The following is a 17,197-nucleotide window of genomic DNA, read 5'->3' on the forward strand; positions in this document are numbered from 1 at the left end:
CCATCACTTCACATGGGTGTGATTTCTATTCCAAATACAATACAAAAGCTCTGAAAAACAGAAAGCCAAAGTTGTGATAGCGATGGGCATGACCAGAACATAATGGACCGTGGACCCCGATGACTCCGGGAACAAGCTGGATTAACATCCGGATAGATCAGCTATTTTTACAATAATAACCTAATGACCTGCCCAATTAATTGACTATTTTACGAAATTATTGATTTCATCCATTTTTTTCTTTAGTGTTGCAATCCTACCACTGATAACTTCCGTCTACATGTGCCTCATTAGAGCCTACATTAGAGTGTGCTTGGGCGTTTGTCACGCTCGTCTGATATCGCCTCGTCAATCAAGAAGCAAGCTTCTCTGATATGCCGAGTTAGCTGACTTGACCAAACGACACTTCATCTCTCATTAGTAGCTGATCATTACACATCTCTTTTGAGAAGTATTACAACCCCTAGATTATCATCAATATCATCTTCCAATCTACGTAGGTCATCAAGGGCTCAATTTCAATTTCACTTAAAAATGTGAATACACTTAAATATTTAGTATAAATATATATTTTTCTTAGCTATATGTTATCACTCATAAGGTCTTTACACGCCATGGAAGGATTAGCACATCTTATTTCCAATCAATGCAGCTACACATGATTTCTGAGTGAGCTTTAGGAAATCTATATACAAGCACACAGGAAAATGACAACAAATTGATTCTTACAATGTAAAGAAAATCCATAATTTCATAAATGTACAGTTTCTTCATGTTCTTGTATCCTGCCATTATTGTATCATCCATTAGCATTACCCCCACTTCCAACTACTTTCACAGCTATTAGCAATACTGTTTTATTTTATGCTGTTCCTAAGCATAATTGTTTTTATTTAAAAAACACAAATCTGCGTGCTCTTAGCAGTTAGCACCACAAAATGCTGAAGGGCCCTTTTGAGGCCCATTAAGCTCACTTGCATAACTTTTCTCCTATCCTACATCAAAGGATATTCACCCCTGAAAGGCGACAGCTGTGCGTATCTTATATTGAACCATTTTGAGAAATTGTCACTGTCATCTGATAAATAATTAACCCAATGTCTGTCTGTCTGTCCTAGACACCTACTCCTCGCTTGCCCAGGTTATCTGCATTTGAACCCAGACATTGACAACTCCATTATGCAGGGACTCTAGGAGCCTTTTTTCCAATAGTATATAATAGTATAGTATTTATTAGCTAATATTCACTCCGTATTTCTCCATTTTATATCACGTGACAGAAGCGGTTGCGTTACACCATCATTCGTTGCCTATTGAATTTTGTTCCCTTCCGGCCGCAGCATACCCTCTGGACACTACAAGCCTCATAACAACACTGCTTACACTCACGTAAACTCACTCGTGTTTTTGGCCTTCAATCTGTACATTGATCCATTGATGTGACGTCCACAAACAGAGTCATGTGTGTGTGTGTGTGTGTGTGTGTGTGTGTGTGTGTGTGTGTGTGTGTGTGTGTGTGTGTGTGTGTGTGTGAGAGAGAAAGACACCTATGAGTCTGACGGCATGCTTCGTGGACCACTTGGGGGTCTGCGGACCACCTGCCTAATAATAACATTAATTTTGTGCCCATCCCTGTACATAATTTGGTGCATATATTGGAACGGGTAAAGATTAGTCAGATAAAATGTGGACAGTTCCATTTCCTATATATTTATTCTATAACACTTGTACAATAGACCCTTTTGCTTATGCATACATAGACGCACGCATGCACCATCACACACACAAGCATGCACAGACACACACACACACACACACACACACACACACACACACACACACACACACACACTAGTATACAGACTTTATGCTGCTGTTCTGTCCAGTCTGTCTTTCTTTTGTGCGATACTGATTTCACCGGTGGTGAAGAGTACAAAATAGCCCGTACACTTATCTGTATGCTCTTCTCCTGCACACAACGATGTGTCGAAGAGAGTACGGAAGTGGCCTTCTCTCGATGGCGCCTCCATGTCTCCGCTCTTGTCACACAGGGTCTGATGGTGTGTGTGTATCTCTTGTGTGAGTAATGATTAACTTGACCCCCTGCTGTACTGAACCAGGCTGCGCTCAATTCTACAGCTATCATGTACCATGCACGTACTATATACAGTGCGTTTCCCCTGGACCAGTGGTGCCCTGCCACAGCATGGGCCAGCATGGCCTCGTGGAGCGTGGACACAGCAGGCCTTGTGTGATTGTGCCCATGAATAGACTGTGGGGGCAATTGTTCTGGGCTGCTGTTGATAGTCTATCTCTAGCCAGTGCGGTGGTTGATTCCAGTGACAGGCCTTTCTCTGAAGATAACAATGTGTTACAGCTCCAGCAGAGTGGGCGCATCTTTAAAATAGACCTGTAATCATAGACCCAGACTGAAAACACGTCTCATAATAGAATGCCCACAGAACCCAACTTGCGAGGCAGACTTTTTTTTTTTTGTCTCATGACTTACTTTCCTTGGCACCAAAATTACAGTTGAGTTGGCGTGTTTAATCATAATTTAAAGCTCAACCGTAGCAGCTTATTAAGTTGTTGATCTTGAGACATAATTGTACCGTATTTAGCAAGACTCATTTAACACTGCCTCACTGCCTTCAAGTATACAATGTTGTGTTGCATATGTTGCAGGTGTGAAGGCCAACATTCTGCATCACTACCCAAGGCAAAAGTTTTTGTTTTAATCTAGTCTTGGTATTCCCTAAATTATGTAAAACTAATCATTTGTACTCTTTCCACTGGGTCTTGTGTGTTTAATTTTAAGAAACTGAAGGTTAACAGACTCCAGGGGAATACTTTAAAACTTTGTAATTTGCTGTTTAGTGTGAATTATAAATAAATAAAATCCACCAGCTCTTACTTGGGTATTATTAACACATTGACATTTCTCTTCTTGTCTAAGAGTGGTCTGACCTTTTACGTAGGGAATTGTGGCATTGCCTGCATTAGTATGTGCATATGCTTTTAAAACATGCATGACAAACTGGGCCTCCTTTTCAAATGGGGTCTTGGCAAGACCTTGACCTCGCGTGCAGACTCGGCCCCCAGCCTGGTACCCTAGTCAAAATATGCCCCTTGAGGAAAGTTAATTGGGGAACCCTGCTATAGAACAATAACTGAACTAAAAGTTGTAATCCTATGTGGCAATTCAGAAGAACAGCTCCTTTTTGCTGTCCCTGAGTAGAGTGAACCTGGCCAAATGCAAAGATGTGTGTGTGTGTGTGTGTGTGTGTGTGTGTGTGTGTGTGTGTGTGTGTGTGTGTGTGTAATTAAGTTTTCTGACTCCAATTTGTCAGATGGGTTGGCATTTGGATCAGCAGTCACTCTGATGGGCAGCGATATGTAATCACAGTGCCACAGTATGTCTTGTTACTTTCAGTTTCTCATTCTATTTTTTTCACTGGATTACTACTCCACCAATTCATTTCTGTGGTTTTGTAACTGTTGTGGGAATATGTAGCATGAATATCAAGAGGCACTGTTCTATTAAGTTTTGGTTTGAGTGAATGTTAACACAAAGACTCAGTAAGAGAGGAAATCTTTATGCTATGACTATGTGGGTGGTCCGTCTCTATATTCTGTGAGCTTTCGTTATCATCATTGCCTGAAGCTAATATTTCTCTGCATTCCATAACCAAACGGCTTGCTTTGGCATAGGCTAAACTAGATCCTATTTTGTTTTCATTGAACTGCAATCAATATTTCCATGAAGTGGATGGACCCATTCATAAACTGACAACCCGCACACTTCTCACATGATCAGCTATAAGCATCAGCACTTTCACTAGGATCCTTATGTTACTCGTGTTGCTATGCAAACAACCACAACTATGATAATATATAACTGTGAGGGTAAGCTGATCTTGGGAACATTTCCTCTTCTGGTGTCCTCCGTTTGTTTATGAGTTTCCTCTCAGGCTTCAGCCCTCGCTCATAGCCAAGCACAACAAGGCTTCTGATCCACCAGAGGAAATTAGAGCATGTCACCATCGTTGAGAGGACAGGAACTCCAGTAGCGCTGTTCATCTGACAGCCAGTCCACAAGGAAACGTGCCTCTGGCAGGATCTCAACAGTTGTTGACTTCTGCATGTATTTTGATAGGTTAATTAGGGGTGATGGAAAATGTTATTTATTATGCTTTCATACTGTTGTGTCTGAGATTAGTAGGCATTTGATCGGTGTACATGAAGGGAATTGTCGCCAATATTGTTGGAATTGGTGCTCGATCACAACACAATACATTTCTTCATTATTGTTGTCTATCTTGTGGAATCACTGGTGAAGTGTCCATATATAATTGAAATAAACTTCACAGTGTTTACTTTTACAATACAGCCAGCCTCTGTTGACGTTCAATAATGGCTTAATAAAAGCTGGAGTAACTCTCTGACAGGTGTCACAGGTTGAGGTTGGTGTCAAGAGCCTCCAAAGTGTAATTCCAGAGCCTCCAAACTGTTATTCCAATTGTTTGGAAAGAAGATTTTCAAAACAGCCTTATGTTTTCCATTGAATATGCAAATAATTACTGTCATTCAAAGCTGGCTTAAGTTCTAGAAGTGAACTTAAACATGACTTGACATTTCACACATGATTTTTACGTTATTTTCTCCACTCTTATATATTGAATAATTGTGTCCTAGGTTCAAGGTTCAAGTTTAGCTTTATCGTCCCTTGCGGGAAATTGGTTTGCAGCCAGATCATAGTAAAAAATACACACAACAACAACATTCAATACAAGACTACATCATCAAGTAGGTTCCATACCACCAACTCAAATTGATTCTCTCCATGTGAGACTCCGTCACTCCTGTCCTGTGTGCATTCAGCTGCAATGTGTCTGCCACACATGTTTCAGACTCCTCATCCTCCATCGACAGGCTGCCTCTTGTCACATTTTTCAATTAATACATGATTGCAATTATAACATGATCTGCCCTCTCTGCTCTCACCATTGTGACTGAATCCATCTCTCCTTCATCCCTCTTCTTCCTAGCAATAGTTACCCCATTTATCAATTGCTGCAGTACGACGACTTTTCTGGTTAATCGTTTTGGGATGAAAATGGCTCTGCAGTCTATACAGTGTGGTGTGCCATTTACTGTACAGTATGTTGGGGGGGGGGGGGGGGGGGGGTTAATTCCTGCTGGGAATTGGTTGACCTTTGTTTCCAGACGTCTTACCCTTTAACTCGGCTTCATTACATCCAGCGTTCTTCCCTTTATTAAATGTTCTGGAGTCTGGACTGTAGAAGTCTCATTACTCCCCCGTGTGACCTGAGATATATCTGATCACTGGCCTCATCAGTTTTTCATGGCTCTAGCTGTCTGGTCAAATAACAGTAATTTCACGAGAACAGAACGAAGGAGAACAGAACAACATGCCTGTCTGTCTACCTGTCCATCTGTTTGCCTGTACTGCAGGGACCACAAGTCAGTACCTCTGTTATAAGTTACAGCTGTCCAAAGGGATATTCAAAACAATCCAGACATACGCTCCTCTACAAGGACTCTGCTAGCAGAATACATCATCTTATTGCAACATCCAGCCTGCAAACTGGCCATACTGATGAAAAAGTAAAAAGATGGCCGGGGAAAGGTGTGGTCCTCCTGTTCCTTCGAAATTAACAGAAGATAACAAACCTCCAGATGGCTGTATTTGTGGAGGGATGAGAGGCATAGTTAGACAGCCACACTGACCCAAACAGGTTCCATCCATCTGAGATGACACAACAGCAGATGTGGGAAGCTAGGGCCAAATGTCAGGGCCTGTGAAAACAATACAGAAGGTGCAGCACAATGCCCTTCCAAAGGACAGAGTTACTGTCCAGCCACTTGCATGCACATAGGCTAGTGGTTCGGACAAATGGCCTCTGGGCCTACGGTGAACTGTAATCAAGTTACGTTGACATCTGCATGGGAAAAGTTAGCTAATAAATTCTTCCACGAGAAACGAATGAACGTTTACAGTATGTAGCAATCTGAGGCCAGCTCAGGACATAGTGATGATGTCATAATGGTTTAGGAAGTGCATAGTGGTGTTTGGCTGTGGGCCATTACCGGGTTTGACGGAATATTCCATTTGGACCTTTTACTTGCTAGAACTGAGCATACTCCACTAGTTTAATTTATGTTTTTTACTATATACACCGATTTGTTCTTTTTAGGCAAGTCGGAGCATAATACATAATAATACAGAAATGTTTTCTGTCTCTGACCACACTCCTTTTAGACAGGGAATAACTTTGAATTAATTTTGATACCCCTTATATTTAATCTACTGCTGACCACACTCCTTTTAGACAGGGAATAACTTTGAATGAATTTTGATACCCCTTATATTTAAACTACTGCTGACCACACTCTTTTTTAGACAGGGAATAACTTTGAATGAATTTTGATACCCCTTACATTTAAACAACTGTGTCATGGAAGCAATACATCAGTTTTATCAAGAAGAACAAAGTCTAATTTATTTCCAGTTGTTTGGCACAATGTGAAAAAACAAACAAAAGAAACGCAGCAATCTATAGTTTGACAAGAACAATAAAGGCAACACAGTTCAGCACACCACTGCATAATGTTGTAACTCGAAAACAAAAACATACTCCCTTTTCATATCAATTTAGTTTACACATTCTGACAGGAAAGATATAAGAAAGTCAAAGCCCTGGTCACTGGCTGGTCTGCTAGGCTGTGTCTCTCTTAGGAAATGTTACGCTAAGCTTCTGTTGTTATTGGCAAACATACATTTTTAATGCATTATTTTGTTTCTGTCATCAACAGATGTGTGAAAGGAAGCCTGTCAATCTTGCCATTCTTGTTGACTCTAAAGCTTACACAACTTCTACCCTGAAATACACAGAAATAATTATCCTGCTCAAAATATCAGAAACGCATGACTTCCAATATCCACAGAACCTGTTTCCACTGAAATTGGTTGTTGGTTTGAAAAGGCTACGTAATGCATGACATTGTTATTTTACATTGATTGCTATTCTTTTTCTGTCTCTTCAGTGACGAATAAGAAGCCGTCTTGTGTATCCATCACCAAGGTGAAGCAATTTCCAGGCTCTTCTGCTTTCGCCAAGAGGTCACAGTGGACCATTGACCAGCTACGGCAGGTCGACGGCATTGACCCCAACAGAGTAAGTCAGTGACTTCTAACCCTCTTAACCATGTACAGGTTAAATAGTTAAACTCAAGTCACAATACAATTGATTTTGGTTTTTCAAGTTTGATATCTGTTGCTATAGCTGATATTTTCACGTCATGCTAAATTTCTATCTCTCTCCCCAAGGACTGTCCAGAGTTTGACCTGATGTTTGATAATGGCCACGACCAGTGGAATGCTAGTTCAGCGGGAGAGAAGTGCACCTTTATTCAGATCCTCCATCACACCTGCCAGCGCTATAGCTCAGCCAAGATACCAGAGTTTGTCAACTGTCAGTCCAAACTCCTTGGAGGTAAAAGATACTCACTACACTTACCATCACACACTGCACAGTACAATCCTCAGTGTTCATTATCCCTGAGAGTGTAAAATGAACACTGAAGATTTTACTGTGTACTCAAACCTCACATTAGCTCTGCAATGCTAAACTTACCCATCTGGATATTGTAAAGGGAGACCATGACATTTTTTAAAAGGATCTCATATCCATGGAATTATTTTTAAAAGGACCTTATCTGTGGCTAAATTAGCATTGTTTTCCATGTTTTCGGACTATATCTATGATATTTATAATATGCACATGGTTGAATAGCAAAAGATGGCAGTTGTGGGTGTATGTCAAACCTGACCAGCATATTACTACAACATTGTTTAGTATCAGTGTCATAATCTGCATCTGTTGTGTTCCTTTGAGATTTATTATTAATATTTGCCAGATTGGACCCCAAGGCACAAATGGACTTTTTTTTGCAGCATTCCCAGTTCACTAGTACCAATACATATTTATTTTCTAGATACTTTTATTATTATTAGAAATGTTTCACCCTACACTGTATATGGACCATGTGGCTGCCAGACGTCCTTCAACGCAACAGGAAGTCTATCATTATTATTTAATCCAGATATTAATACTGTAAGGCTGCGAAAATCAGTCCATTGTGGATAACCCCTTATCCCTGAAAGAAGCATGAATGTATGACTCCTCTAAACACAAAACTAATTTCAAACTGATTATACTCACACATGTGAGTGCATAAGTGGTCATTTCCTGTGCATGTGTGTGATACCCCAGAGGTGTAGGCCTTAATCAGCTATCGATCTGTTTACCCGCTGGGCTCATCTTTGAGCAACACTTGGCTTCTGTATTATTTATGGATTTATTTTTGGAAACTCAACCCCACCCCTCTGTACGCTGAGTCTCTATATCCGACTCATACAGGGGGGACCAGATGGGGTGTTCGAGGCATCAAGCCACAGAAATGCAGAGAATCAGGAAAAACAATCAACTGGAAAATAGACGCTAGCGTGGTACACACCCATCCACTCTTTCCAGATTCAAATCCCAATTCACCTCGTCAGTGAACTATACACTGTAAAATCCTCAGTATAAACCCATAAGGATCCATTTGTATTTATTTTGTCCATTTGAGTTAAATTAACACTGAGGAATTTACTGTGCAGTTGTTTTGTATTTCTTCGTTGGTCTGTCATGATGTTAGTACTTCATGCATTTGGTTGCCCAAGCTGTCAACACACTGTAAAATAGTGAGAATGAATGTAGTTTGAAATGCCAAAATTGAAATTGAAAGCATTACTGTGTGTAGACATACCTGTACCCAGCAGACGCTATTGCAGGGGTTTGCAAGTGAGCTTGACCTCAGGACAGTTATGTTCTAAGCCATTAGATGGTGGGTCCGAATATAATCAATGGCTAATTTAAGAACTGGAACTTGTGATAGACTGCCTTCGACACAATAATAATAACCTTACCATACTGCTATAACAGTAAAGATCTGTGTGGTATAATGCATACTGATAAAACTGTGTATATAATCAGATGTTATAGGTGAAAATAGGAATGCGTGTGTAATCATTTTGCACAGGCCACATCCTTGAATGTAGTGTAATGTTCAAGGTTTTTTCTTATACACAGTGTAATACTTAATCACTTAAACCGCATATATTATCCGGAGTCCTCCAGGGCGCTATAGTTGAGCCATTCCTCCCCCCCTCAGCATTGCAATACGTTGTGAGCTTGTACTGTAGATCCACTATTCGCCCCAAAATAGGCACAATAGGGTTCAATCATGACATGTGGATAGCTGGATAAGGCATGTGAAACACAGGTTTTTTCCCCATCTCAGTCTAAAGAGGAGGGCTGACAGTGAAAACAGACTACCGGTATTTAAAATAATAATGGAAAATCCTACCCAGTTTCATCAGTGTAAAGCCTTGTGTATTATCTGTCCACATCCACTGATTGCACTATGAGGGGTTCAGCTCCACAGTGTGTCCTGCTGTCTAATTCATGATTGTATGTGCCAATCATTCACTCTCAACATGGATAAAAGCATAATAAGCATTCTTTAGATAGGGTAGAGTCTGTATTTGGACATTACAGCCTACTATATTATGTGGTACTGTCAATAAGATATTGTAAATTATTTACCAAATATCTTCTCAGTCAGATATTATTGCCAGCGGTCTGCCTGTTGCTGCTCTATAGTGTCTGTGGCGGAGGAAATACGTCCAGGACTTTAAAATATGTGTGCATTTACACAATACAATCCACAGTGTTAATTTAAGGTTTTATGAATAATTCGTTTTGTGTATTTTCAAAAGAACTAAGTATTTTTGTGAAAAATCTTTAAAAGTAGTAGCTTGTAGATATTCTGTTTGCTATTTAACTTTGATTTAATTTTGGGCTTGGACGTGTAACTATGTAAAGTACATACATGTATGTATGTAAAGACGTGTACGAATGTGTTAACTGACTCTGTTCAATACTGTCCCTGACTAATCCATATTACAATAAAACAAAACCTCAATCTAACACTAAAACCAATGAACTGAACTAAAACTAAGCACATATATTTAAAACCAGCCTAGTAAACCTGCATTGAAAACGGATCAAAGTCAAAAGCAAATAGAAAAGGAAAATGCAAAACTATAATGAACTTGGTACACACTGTCAACTTCCCCCACTTTGTTGGAAGCAAACTAAAGCCAAATGGATAAGATAGGGATTCAATCATGTTTGTTTGAATTCGATGTAGAAAAGATTGCATTCATTATATTTCTATCTCACATCCAGTGAGATGCTGTTGGGTGGATCAATAACATATTTTTGAAGAAGCCCCCCCCCCCCCGGGCTGTTTGATAAATCCAGATATGCTGTTTACAAGATAAGGGACACTACATGGAGTAAAATTGTATCTGTTCCAATTTATTTCTTGCTGCAAGCTGTGTGTGCACGTGCGTGCAGAATGCTTCGTTTGCTTATGGATGTTACCCTGACATCACCCTGACCTCCCTCCCACTCTGCAAACCATGTCCATATTTACCTCATTCACACTGACCCTAATGAAGTAAGTGTGTGTGTGTGTGTGTGTGTGTGTGGGGTGATGTCAATGAAGTCTGGAGGGTATGATTCAAATGCAGATGTTCCACCTCAGCCACACGCCTCCTTATTGTGGACTCGGAGGACTTAGACGTAATAGGTTACAGGTCTCAGGTTCTTCTGCCGCCCATCATTCTGTATGGCTGCAGGCAATTTAAGAAGGTAATGGGCCGTTCTCTGATGTGTGTTGTATAAGATGCGAGGAAGATTTTATACAAATGATGTTTCCCGCTTTGTTTCCTGAGTTGTGGCATTATGTACAGTATTTAGTCCAACCTGTGCTTTTGCCCGAAGCTATTTGCATTTATGCATTTGATGTAAAAGACTTGCCATTATGTATGCAGATGCAAGCCATTGTGTGTTAGGGTTATGGATCTGCGTATAAATATAGACCCGGTTGTGTGTGTGAGAGCCGTAGGCAGGGTTCCTACGCAAGTATGGAATTTCATGGAAAGAAATGCTGTTCTGTTTTCCCGGGCAGGGGACTCTCCGGGGAGGCCTTTGGTCCCTGCCTGGTCGGTGATTCCATCTTGTGCTGTCGCCTTAAGGCGTATTCATACTCCAGTTTTAGGTGATAAAGTGACCACCAAAAACTACAACATGACGTCACGCTGCGGTGATAAGCCACTCACACAAGCACTTCTCTCTGTTTTTACTAACCACCGAAACGGTGGTCACCTTATCACCTAAAACTGGAGTATGAATAGCCCATTAGGTGCCTGCGGTGTCCGTACCAGGGCGGCCCGACCCATGGGCCCGGAATTAGAGTCTGGAAAAAGTATGGAATTTTGAAATTCCAAATGTGTAGGAACCCTGGGTAGGGCTTTCACTGGAAACGTTTCTAACGATTACGATTAGCTCAAATTATTGCGATCATGTAATAATTGTAAAAGCGCCTAGTGGGAGGGGAGTTGAGTGTGTTTAGACACTGTGGGTGATGGACAGACCGACCACACTGAGACAGGAGGAACAGAGACCGTGCCAGATTGCAGCCAATCTCTGTCCACTTCAGTTTAAGTCTCACACCAGTGCAAAACAAATATTATGACGCTGCTCAGGTGTGGGACCATAACTGTGGGGGTCACCTTCTACAGACGACAAAATTGGTGGAACTCCCCAGAAAGACAGGAACCGGTTAAGCCTGATTGATACTTAAGCGTACAACGCTATTCCATGTCGAAAATAGTTGTATCCCAGTGCATTGTGAGCATTATTCACTATATTTGATCAGCATGGGACACTCGTAGGACAGAGTAGAATTTTACAAAAAAATTACAGTTAATAAATTGGACATTTTAATTATTTTTCATTCAAATGGAACCTGTCCATCATGGCTTCAATTATTGAATGGAATCAATAGGCTGGACTGTTTTAATAATAACATTGTGGTTATTACTGCAAGTCCTAGGCTTGTTACATTAATTTCACTGCCCAAGACTATTCAGACTATGTCTCGTTCTTACAGTATATACACACAGAGTAGAGGCCGTATTGATGTAAATATACAGTATACTAAGTTATGGTTGACATTCTTCCTTATTAGGATTTGCCAGAGAGGTGAACTTGAACCTTTCCGCTACCTCTCCACTGGATCATCTTGACAGGCAATTATCTATTCCACTGAAGATTGCCGGTCAATACCATCTCCCTACTGTTGGCCATGTAAACACAGAGAAATTGCTTGTCACTTTGCCAGTGTTTGCAACAGTATGGGATGAGTTAATGAATGAGCTTGTGCTGGAGATATAACGGCTTGTCATGACAAAGTTTCTTTAACCGCCGAGAGTAGCATATGTAACAGGTCAGCTCCATATATGGAGATCTAAGGGTTTGAGGTTTGAGGCCTGATTTATTAAGAGTTTTGAATGGGAAAATAATCTTCACGATCAATCCGTTTATGACGTCAGACTTAGATACTCCTATTACAGGCCACTAGAAGATATCCTTCTGATTATACAGTATGAAGGCTAATTACCAGTAAGACGCCCTGAGGGCGAAAAGCTTGCACGCATCCGTCTTGTTTTAAGGCCGCGCCTTATTATTATTATTTTCTTCAGAATTATATTTTTTCTTTACATACAGTAAACATTCTCAGCTCACAGTCCCAAAAAATTGCAGCAAACCCATAAAGCCAAGAAGAGAGATTAGCATGGGCTAGATACCCGCACATGTTTTTTGATCTTTGATGGACCGTGTAATTGGTCCAGAAATAAAAGCAGTATTGCTGGACTAATTGTGTAATTTTATCAGCCTTGTTATCAGTGCAGACGCGGGCCGCCGGCCGCACTGCTTCACCCTCATTCCCAGCAGCTCCCCTGAGCCTTTCTGCCTCACTGACAATTGTACGTGACTGGAATTGTGAAAGAAATCTAGTTTGGAGTTGGTGAGCTAAGTCAATCATTTTTGATAGTCCTGCATTAATAGGGGAGGGGAACAAGGTACAGTAGAGGAAAAATATGTAGGGAAACATTTGTGTTATCAGTTCTATCAAGAGCACTGTAGTACCTAGGGGAAGGTGCTAGAACCAGGCTGGATTGTCCAGTGAAAACAGACAGACTGATTGAGTTAAGTTGGAAGAAAGTCTTATCAGATTTGGCTCTTTTCACTAACGTTTGATTCCAATAACATCATTAACCATGTACCTTTACTGAACTTAAAATATCCTTTGTTTTGTCAAATTCTGATTTGACACCGTAAAAACACTAATCAACCACTGTTATTGACAACTGAATCAACACTGGTTAACTGTTGTGATTTGGAAACTAATTGGGATGAATATAGTTTATAAAATTGATTGAAGTTAACTAATAAAGTGACATTAAAATAGTGGTAACCTATTTTGGGTTTGTGTCTGGGTTTATGTCTCAGTTGAGACTGAGATTGTTGATCTGTTGATGTGTTCTCGCCACAGAAGATCCAGACGTAGACTCGGTTGTTTTCCGTTGTAAAGTCTTTATGAACAGAATGAGGAAAGGGTTGGTTTCCGGCCACAGTCATCTACGAAGACAAGGTAAGACAGGAGAAATGAACAAAGCTCCTTGAACTCCACTGACAATAATGTCTCCCTATAACTAACAGGTGGTATGTCAATAAGTGAGACCATGTACACATTTTCATTTGAGTGAGTGAAATTACTATGTTATGTTATGTCAGTACTCGGTTGTAACTATTTTGAGGGATGCTCAAAAACGTGTGTGTGTGGGTGTGGGTGCTCGCTCGCTCGCTCGTTCGTGTTCTACCCCAGATTTGAACCCTGGTCTCCAGTGCAATTGCTCAAATAAATAAAAGTATGACTGAACTAATAGAGCCTGCTTGCTCTGGGGTGAATTCTTATTTTGATCTTTAGGTCAAACTTGTGTCAACCAGAAATGGGATTGTGTCCAACCTACTTTGTAGACATAGGAAATACATTTCTCAATAGTAGAGCAGGGAGACCAAATACAACCACCAGAATTGTATAAGTTGTATTAACACACTCTACAGTACCATACCGATTGGACAAAAACTAAATATCATTTTATTCACTGAAAACAATTACATAATTGAGATAAATTGGTGACCATGAACTGATTGTACCTGATACTGTGTGATATAAAAGTGCACGCCACTTACTTATAAATGTCACCCACTGTGCAAATTCATTCATTCATACATAAGGCATATGTTATGTTCTCATTATAATTTCAGTACGCCAGCTTAGAGTAGACCAGTTACCCTTTAGATCTGTAGGCCACCCAACATACAGTATAAATGTCTCATACCATATGTGGAAAAATTTTGAGATAATACTGTCAGCTCTTAAATGAAGCATAACACAATCAAGCCCTACAGCCATATCTGGTAAAACTGACATGTGGTGCAGATATTTAATATGAAGTGTGTATAACTCTTTCCCTTCAAACAACCACACAGAGGTTGGCCTGGAGCGCTATTCTGGCACACAATGTAATAATGTAATTACTATATTATAGTAATTAACTTTGCCAGAATGGAAATCTGTATGACACTCTGTCAAGCATCCAGCATACTTTACTTCTTGTTTGCACACTTTGTTTGCACGCTCTTGTCTTTATTATAAACAGGATGTATAGCTGAATGCATGTACGTTTGAATGCATGTTTCTGAAGTTTTTGTTTGTGCTTGTATTGTATGTCTGTCATAGTTCAATGTGCCATAAGAGTGAATATGAATTTTTAGACATCCTCTCATGTTACATGATTCTGAGATAACAAGTAGACAAGGAGAGGGTGGGTTTTAAATTACCTTTTTCCTTCCTGATCCTGTTTGTTGATCGCTCATAATTCCTTATTTCAGAATTTGTTGTGCCAAAAGCCATTAAGCAATTGTTTAATGGACCCTCCCTGATTATATTGATATCATGGGGTGTAAAGGTCCTACTGCATTGTTGAAACAGGTCTGTCATGGATGTAAGACAGGTCTCAGCCACAGGGGGTCTAACAAAGCCTCTATCATATTCATATCTACAGTATTCTAAATTTAAGAAAAGTCGCAAAAAAAAGTGTCAAAGTGGAAGCTGTCTAAGCCCTTCCTTAGCACAGAGTAAGACTGCTGCTCGCTTTGGGGCCCATCAAACAACGCCACGGCGCATGGACAGCTTCAAGGAACCTAGCGTCGCACAGCCCTGTCCTCCAGCCTCAATGTCCACTGCTTGCAGGCACAAACTATTTGCTTCCACTATTTCAATTTACTTTACACAGTTTTCCGTGCAACACTCCCCTTGCCTTACCCACCGCACTGGCTCAACACGGTCGCCTACCACTTCTCTCCTGCTTCTTTCTACCACCACCGCAATCTACAAAGCCATGCCAAAGTTATTTGCAACGTTGAAACGGCTCGCACGTCACTCAACATAACTTGGAACTACACGCGGGTGACACACTCCTCCAAAGTTATTTGCAAAGTTGAAACTGCTCGCACGTCACGGTGACACACTCCTCTCCTCCACCACCTCCTTCGCCGTGCCAGACAACTAAAACAGGGTTTTTCGAGTCCCATTCAGCCCGTTGCCAAGACATGCACTGTGGTGTTTCGACACCACAACATGGAATGCGCGGGTCCATTTGGCTACACTCCCAAACTTACATTACTGCGACAGTGCAATGACCGCCATCCCATGCCGTCAGTAAAATAAAATGATAAATACAAAGATGCAATGACAGTTAATGACATCTATCTATCTATCTATCTATCTATCTATCTATCTATCTATCTATATCTATCTATATATCTATCTATCTTATAACATTAATTTAGTGCCCAAGTTCAACCCAACTTCACAACATCATCCGTTAACAATTCCCTTCCAATCAATGTGATCTATTATATCACATTACCCACACTGTACATAATGTCCTGTTCATAACGGGTAAGGCCCTAGTTCATTATATTCATCAGTGTACTGTAAATTTTAGGAAATAACACCCGGCTAACAAAGAATGAAGGAACATCTAACTACCGGTACTGTAAACAAGATAATGGAATTTTTACTCGTATAACAAGTTAGTTTTATTCTTGTCACAAAGTGTGTAGTGAACGAACATCGACTCCCACTTTCAAAGCATAAGAAAACACAAGTTTTAAATACTGGAATTGTCACCGTCATCTTGTTCTAATCTACTCCTACACATGGCTTCATTCGTCTCCTCATAGGCTCCCCAGATCAAGTCAGTAATTATTATTCACCAACAGTGGAGCCCACGCTTAAGCTTGAATGACCGATTTCGGAGAATCGAGAGGAAAATCACTTGGAGAGAAGGAACAGTGGCTAGATGAATGAAGAGGAGCTGTTTTTTGGAGTGGAGTGGAGAGGGGAAGGAAGGATGATGGGAGTATTATTCTCTGAGGAAGAGAGAATTAAGAGCGATCTGTCTGAAGGTGAAAAGGTCTACCCATATTCCTCCTGGAGGGGGGGGGGGGGGGGGGGTGTTGGAGCCTTTAAATTCAAGATGAAATGAAAAATGCCATTTTAACCCTTTTAGACCATACCTACAGTAGTCATCCTGTGCACAGTGCACCCACTTAACAATCTCGTTTTCTTCCTGTGAAACAACATTATGTGTTAACCCCATTCCCAGTTTGATCTGGAAAAGAACTACTGTTGCACTGAAAGTATAACCAGAAGCACAGGAAGTACAGCGCTACATGTTGTCCAGCCTACTGGAACTTCCTGTAGCTCTGTACTTCCTGAACTTCTGATTAGATACTCTGGGCAATAGTTTTTGTACATCCTAAACATTTTCTTACATATGTTTGAACATCTACTCATCATCCAATGTTCAACTTCAAACTTTAATTCTCCATGTTTGTTTGTTACGACATCCCCACTTTACGTTCATATCACATCACCTTCGAACATTATGTCTCGCCTGCCTACCCTGTTTCACTCAGAAATACATGCCTTGTAAATGCAGATTAATTTTGATTGCAAGTAGAGTGAATTTGCATTGTGATAAGACACATCTCTGTATGATGCACCCTGTGCTGGGATTTAGACAATATTTGGATGGTCAAAAGCCTCCTGCAATTGCTTTCTGCTACCTGCCTGACAGGCA

At 40.5% G+C, this 17,197-nt stretch overlaps 1 protein-coding gene across 2 annotated transcripts in view; it reads left to right on the forward strand.

The window, feature by feature from the left end:
• Nucleotides 1-17,197, forward strand: part of stxbp6 (syntaxin binding protein 6 (amisyn)) — a 62,412-nt gene that overhangs the window by 39,002 nt on the left and 6,213 nt on the right. Inside the window, exons 3-5 of one of the 2 annotated variants that reach the window (XM_080783731.1) lie at nt 7,069-7,199; nt 7,352-7,517; nt 13,537-13,635. In XM_080783731.1, coding sequence (XP_080639857.1) covers nt 7,069-7,199; nt 7,352-7,517; nt 13,537-13,635 — 396 coding nt within the window. The remainder of the gene's footprint in view (nt 1-7,068; nt 7,200-7,351; nt 7,518-13,536; nt 13,636-17,197) is intronic. The other variant, XM_080783730.1, reaches the window with a different exon arrangement.

The sequence above is a fragment of the Protomyctophum bolini genome (assembly GCF_963924005.1).
Source record: "Protomyctophum bolini genome assembly, chromosome: 15".
Lineage (NCBI taxonomy): Eukaryota > Metazoa > Chordata > Actinopteri > Myctophiformes > Myctophidae > Protomyctophum > Protomyctophum bolini.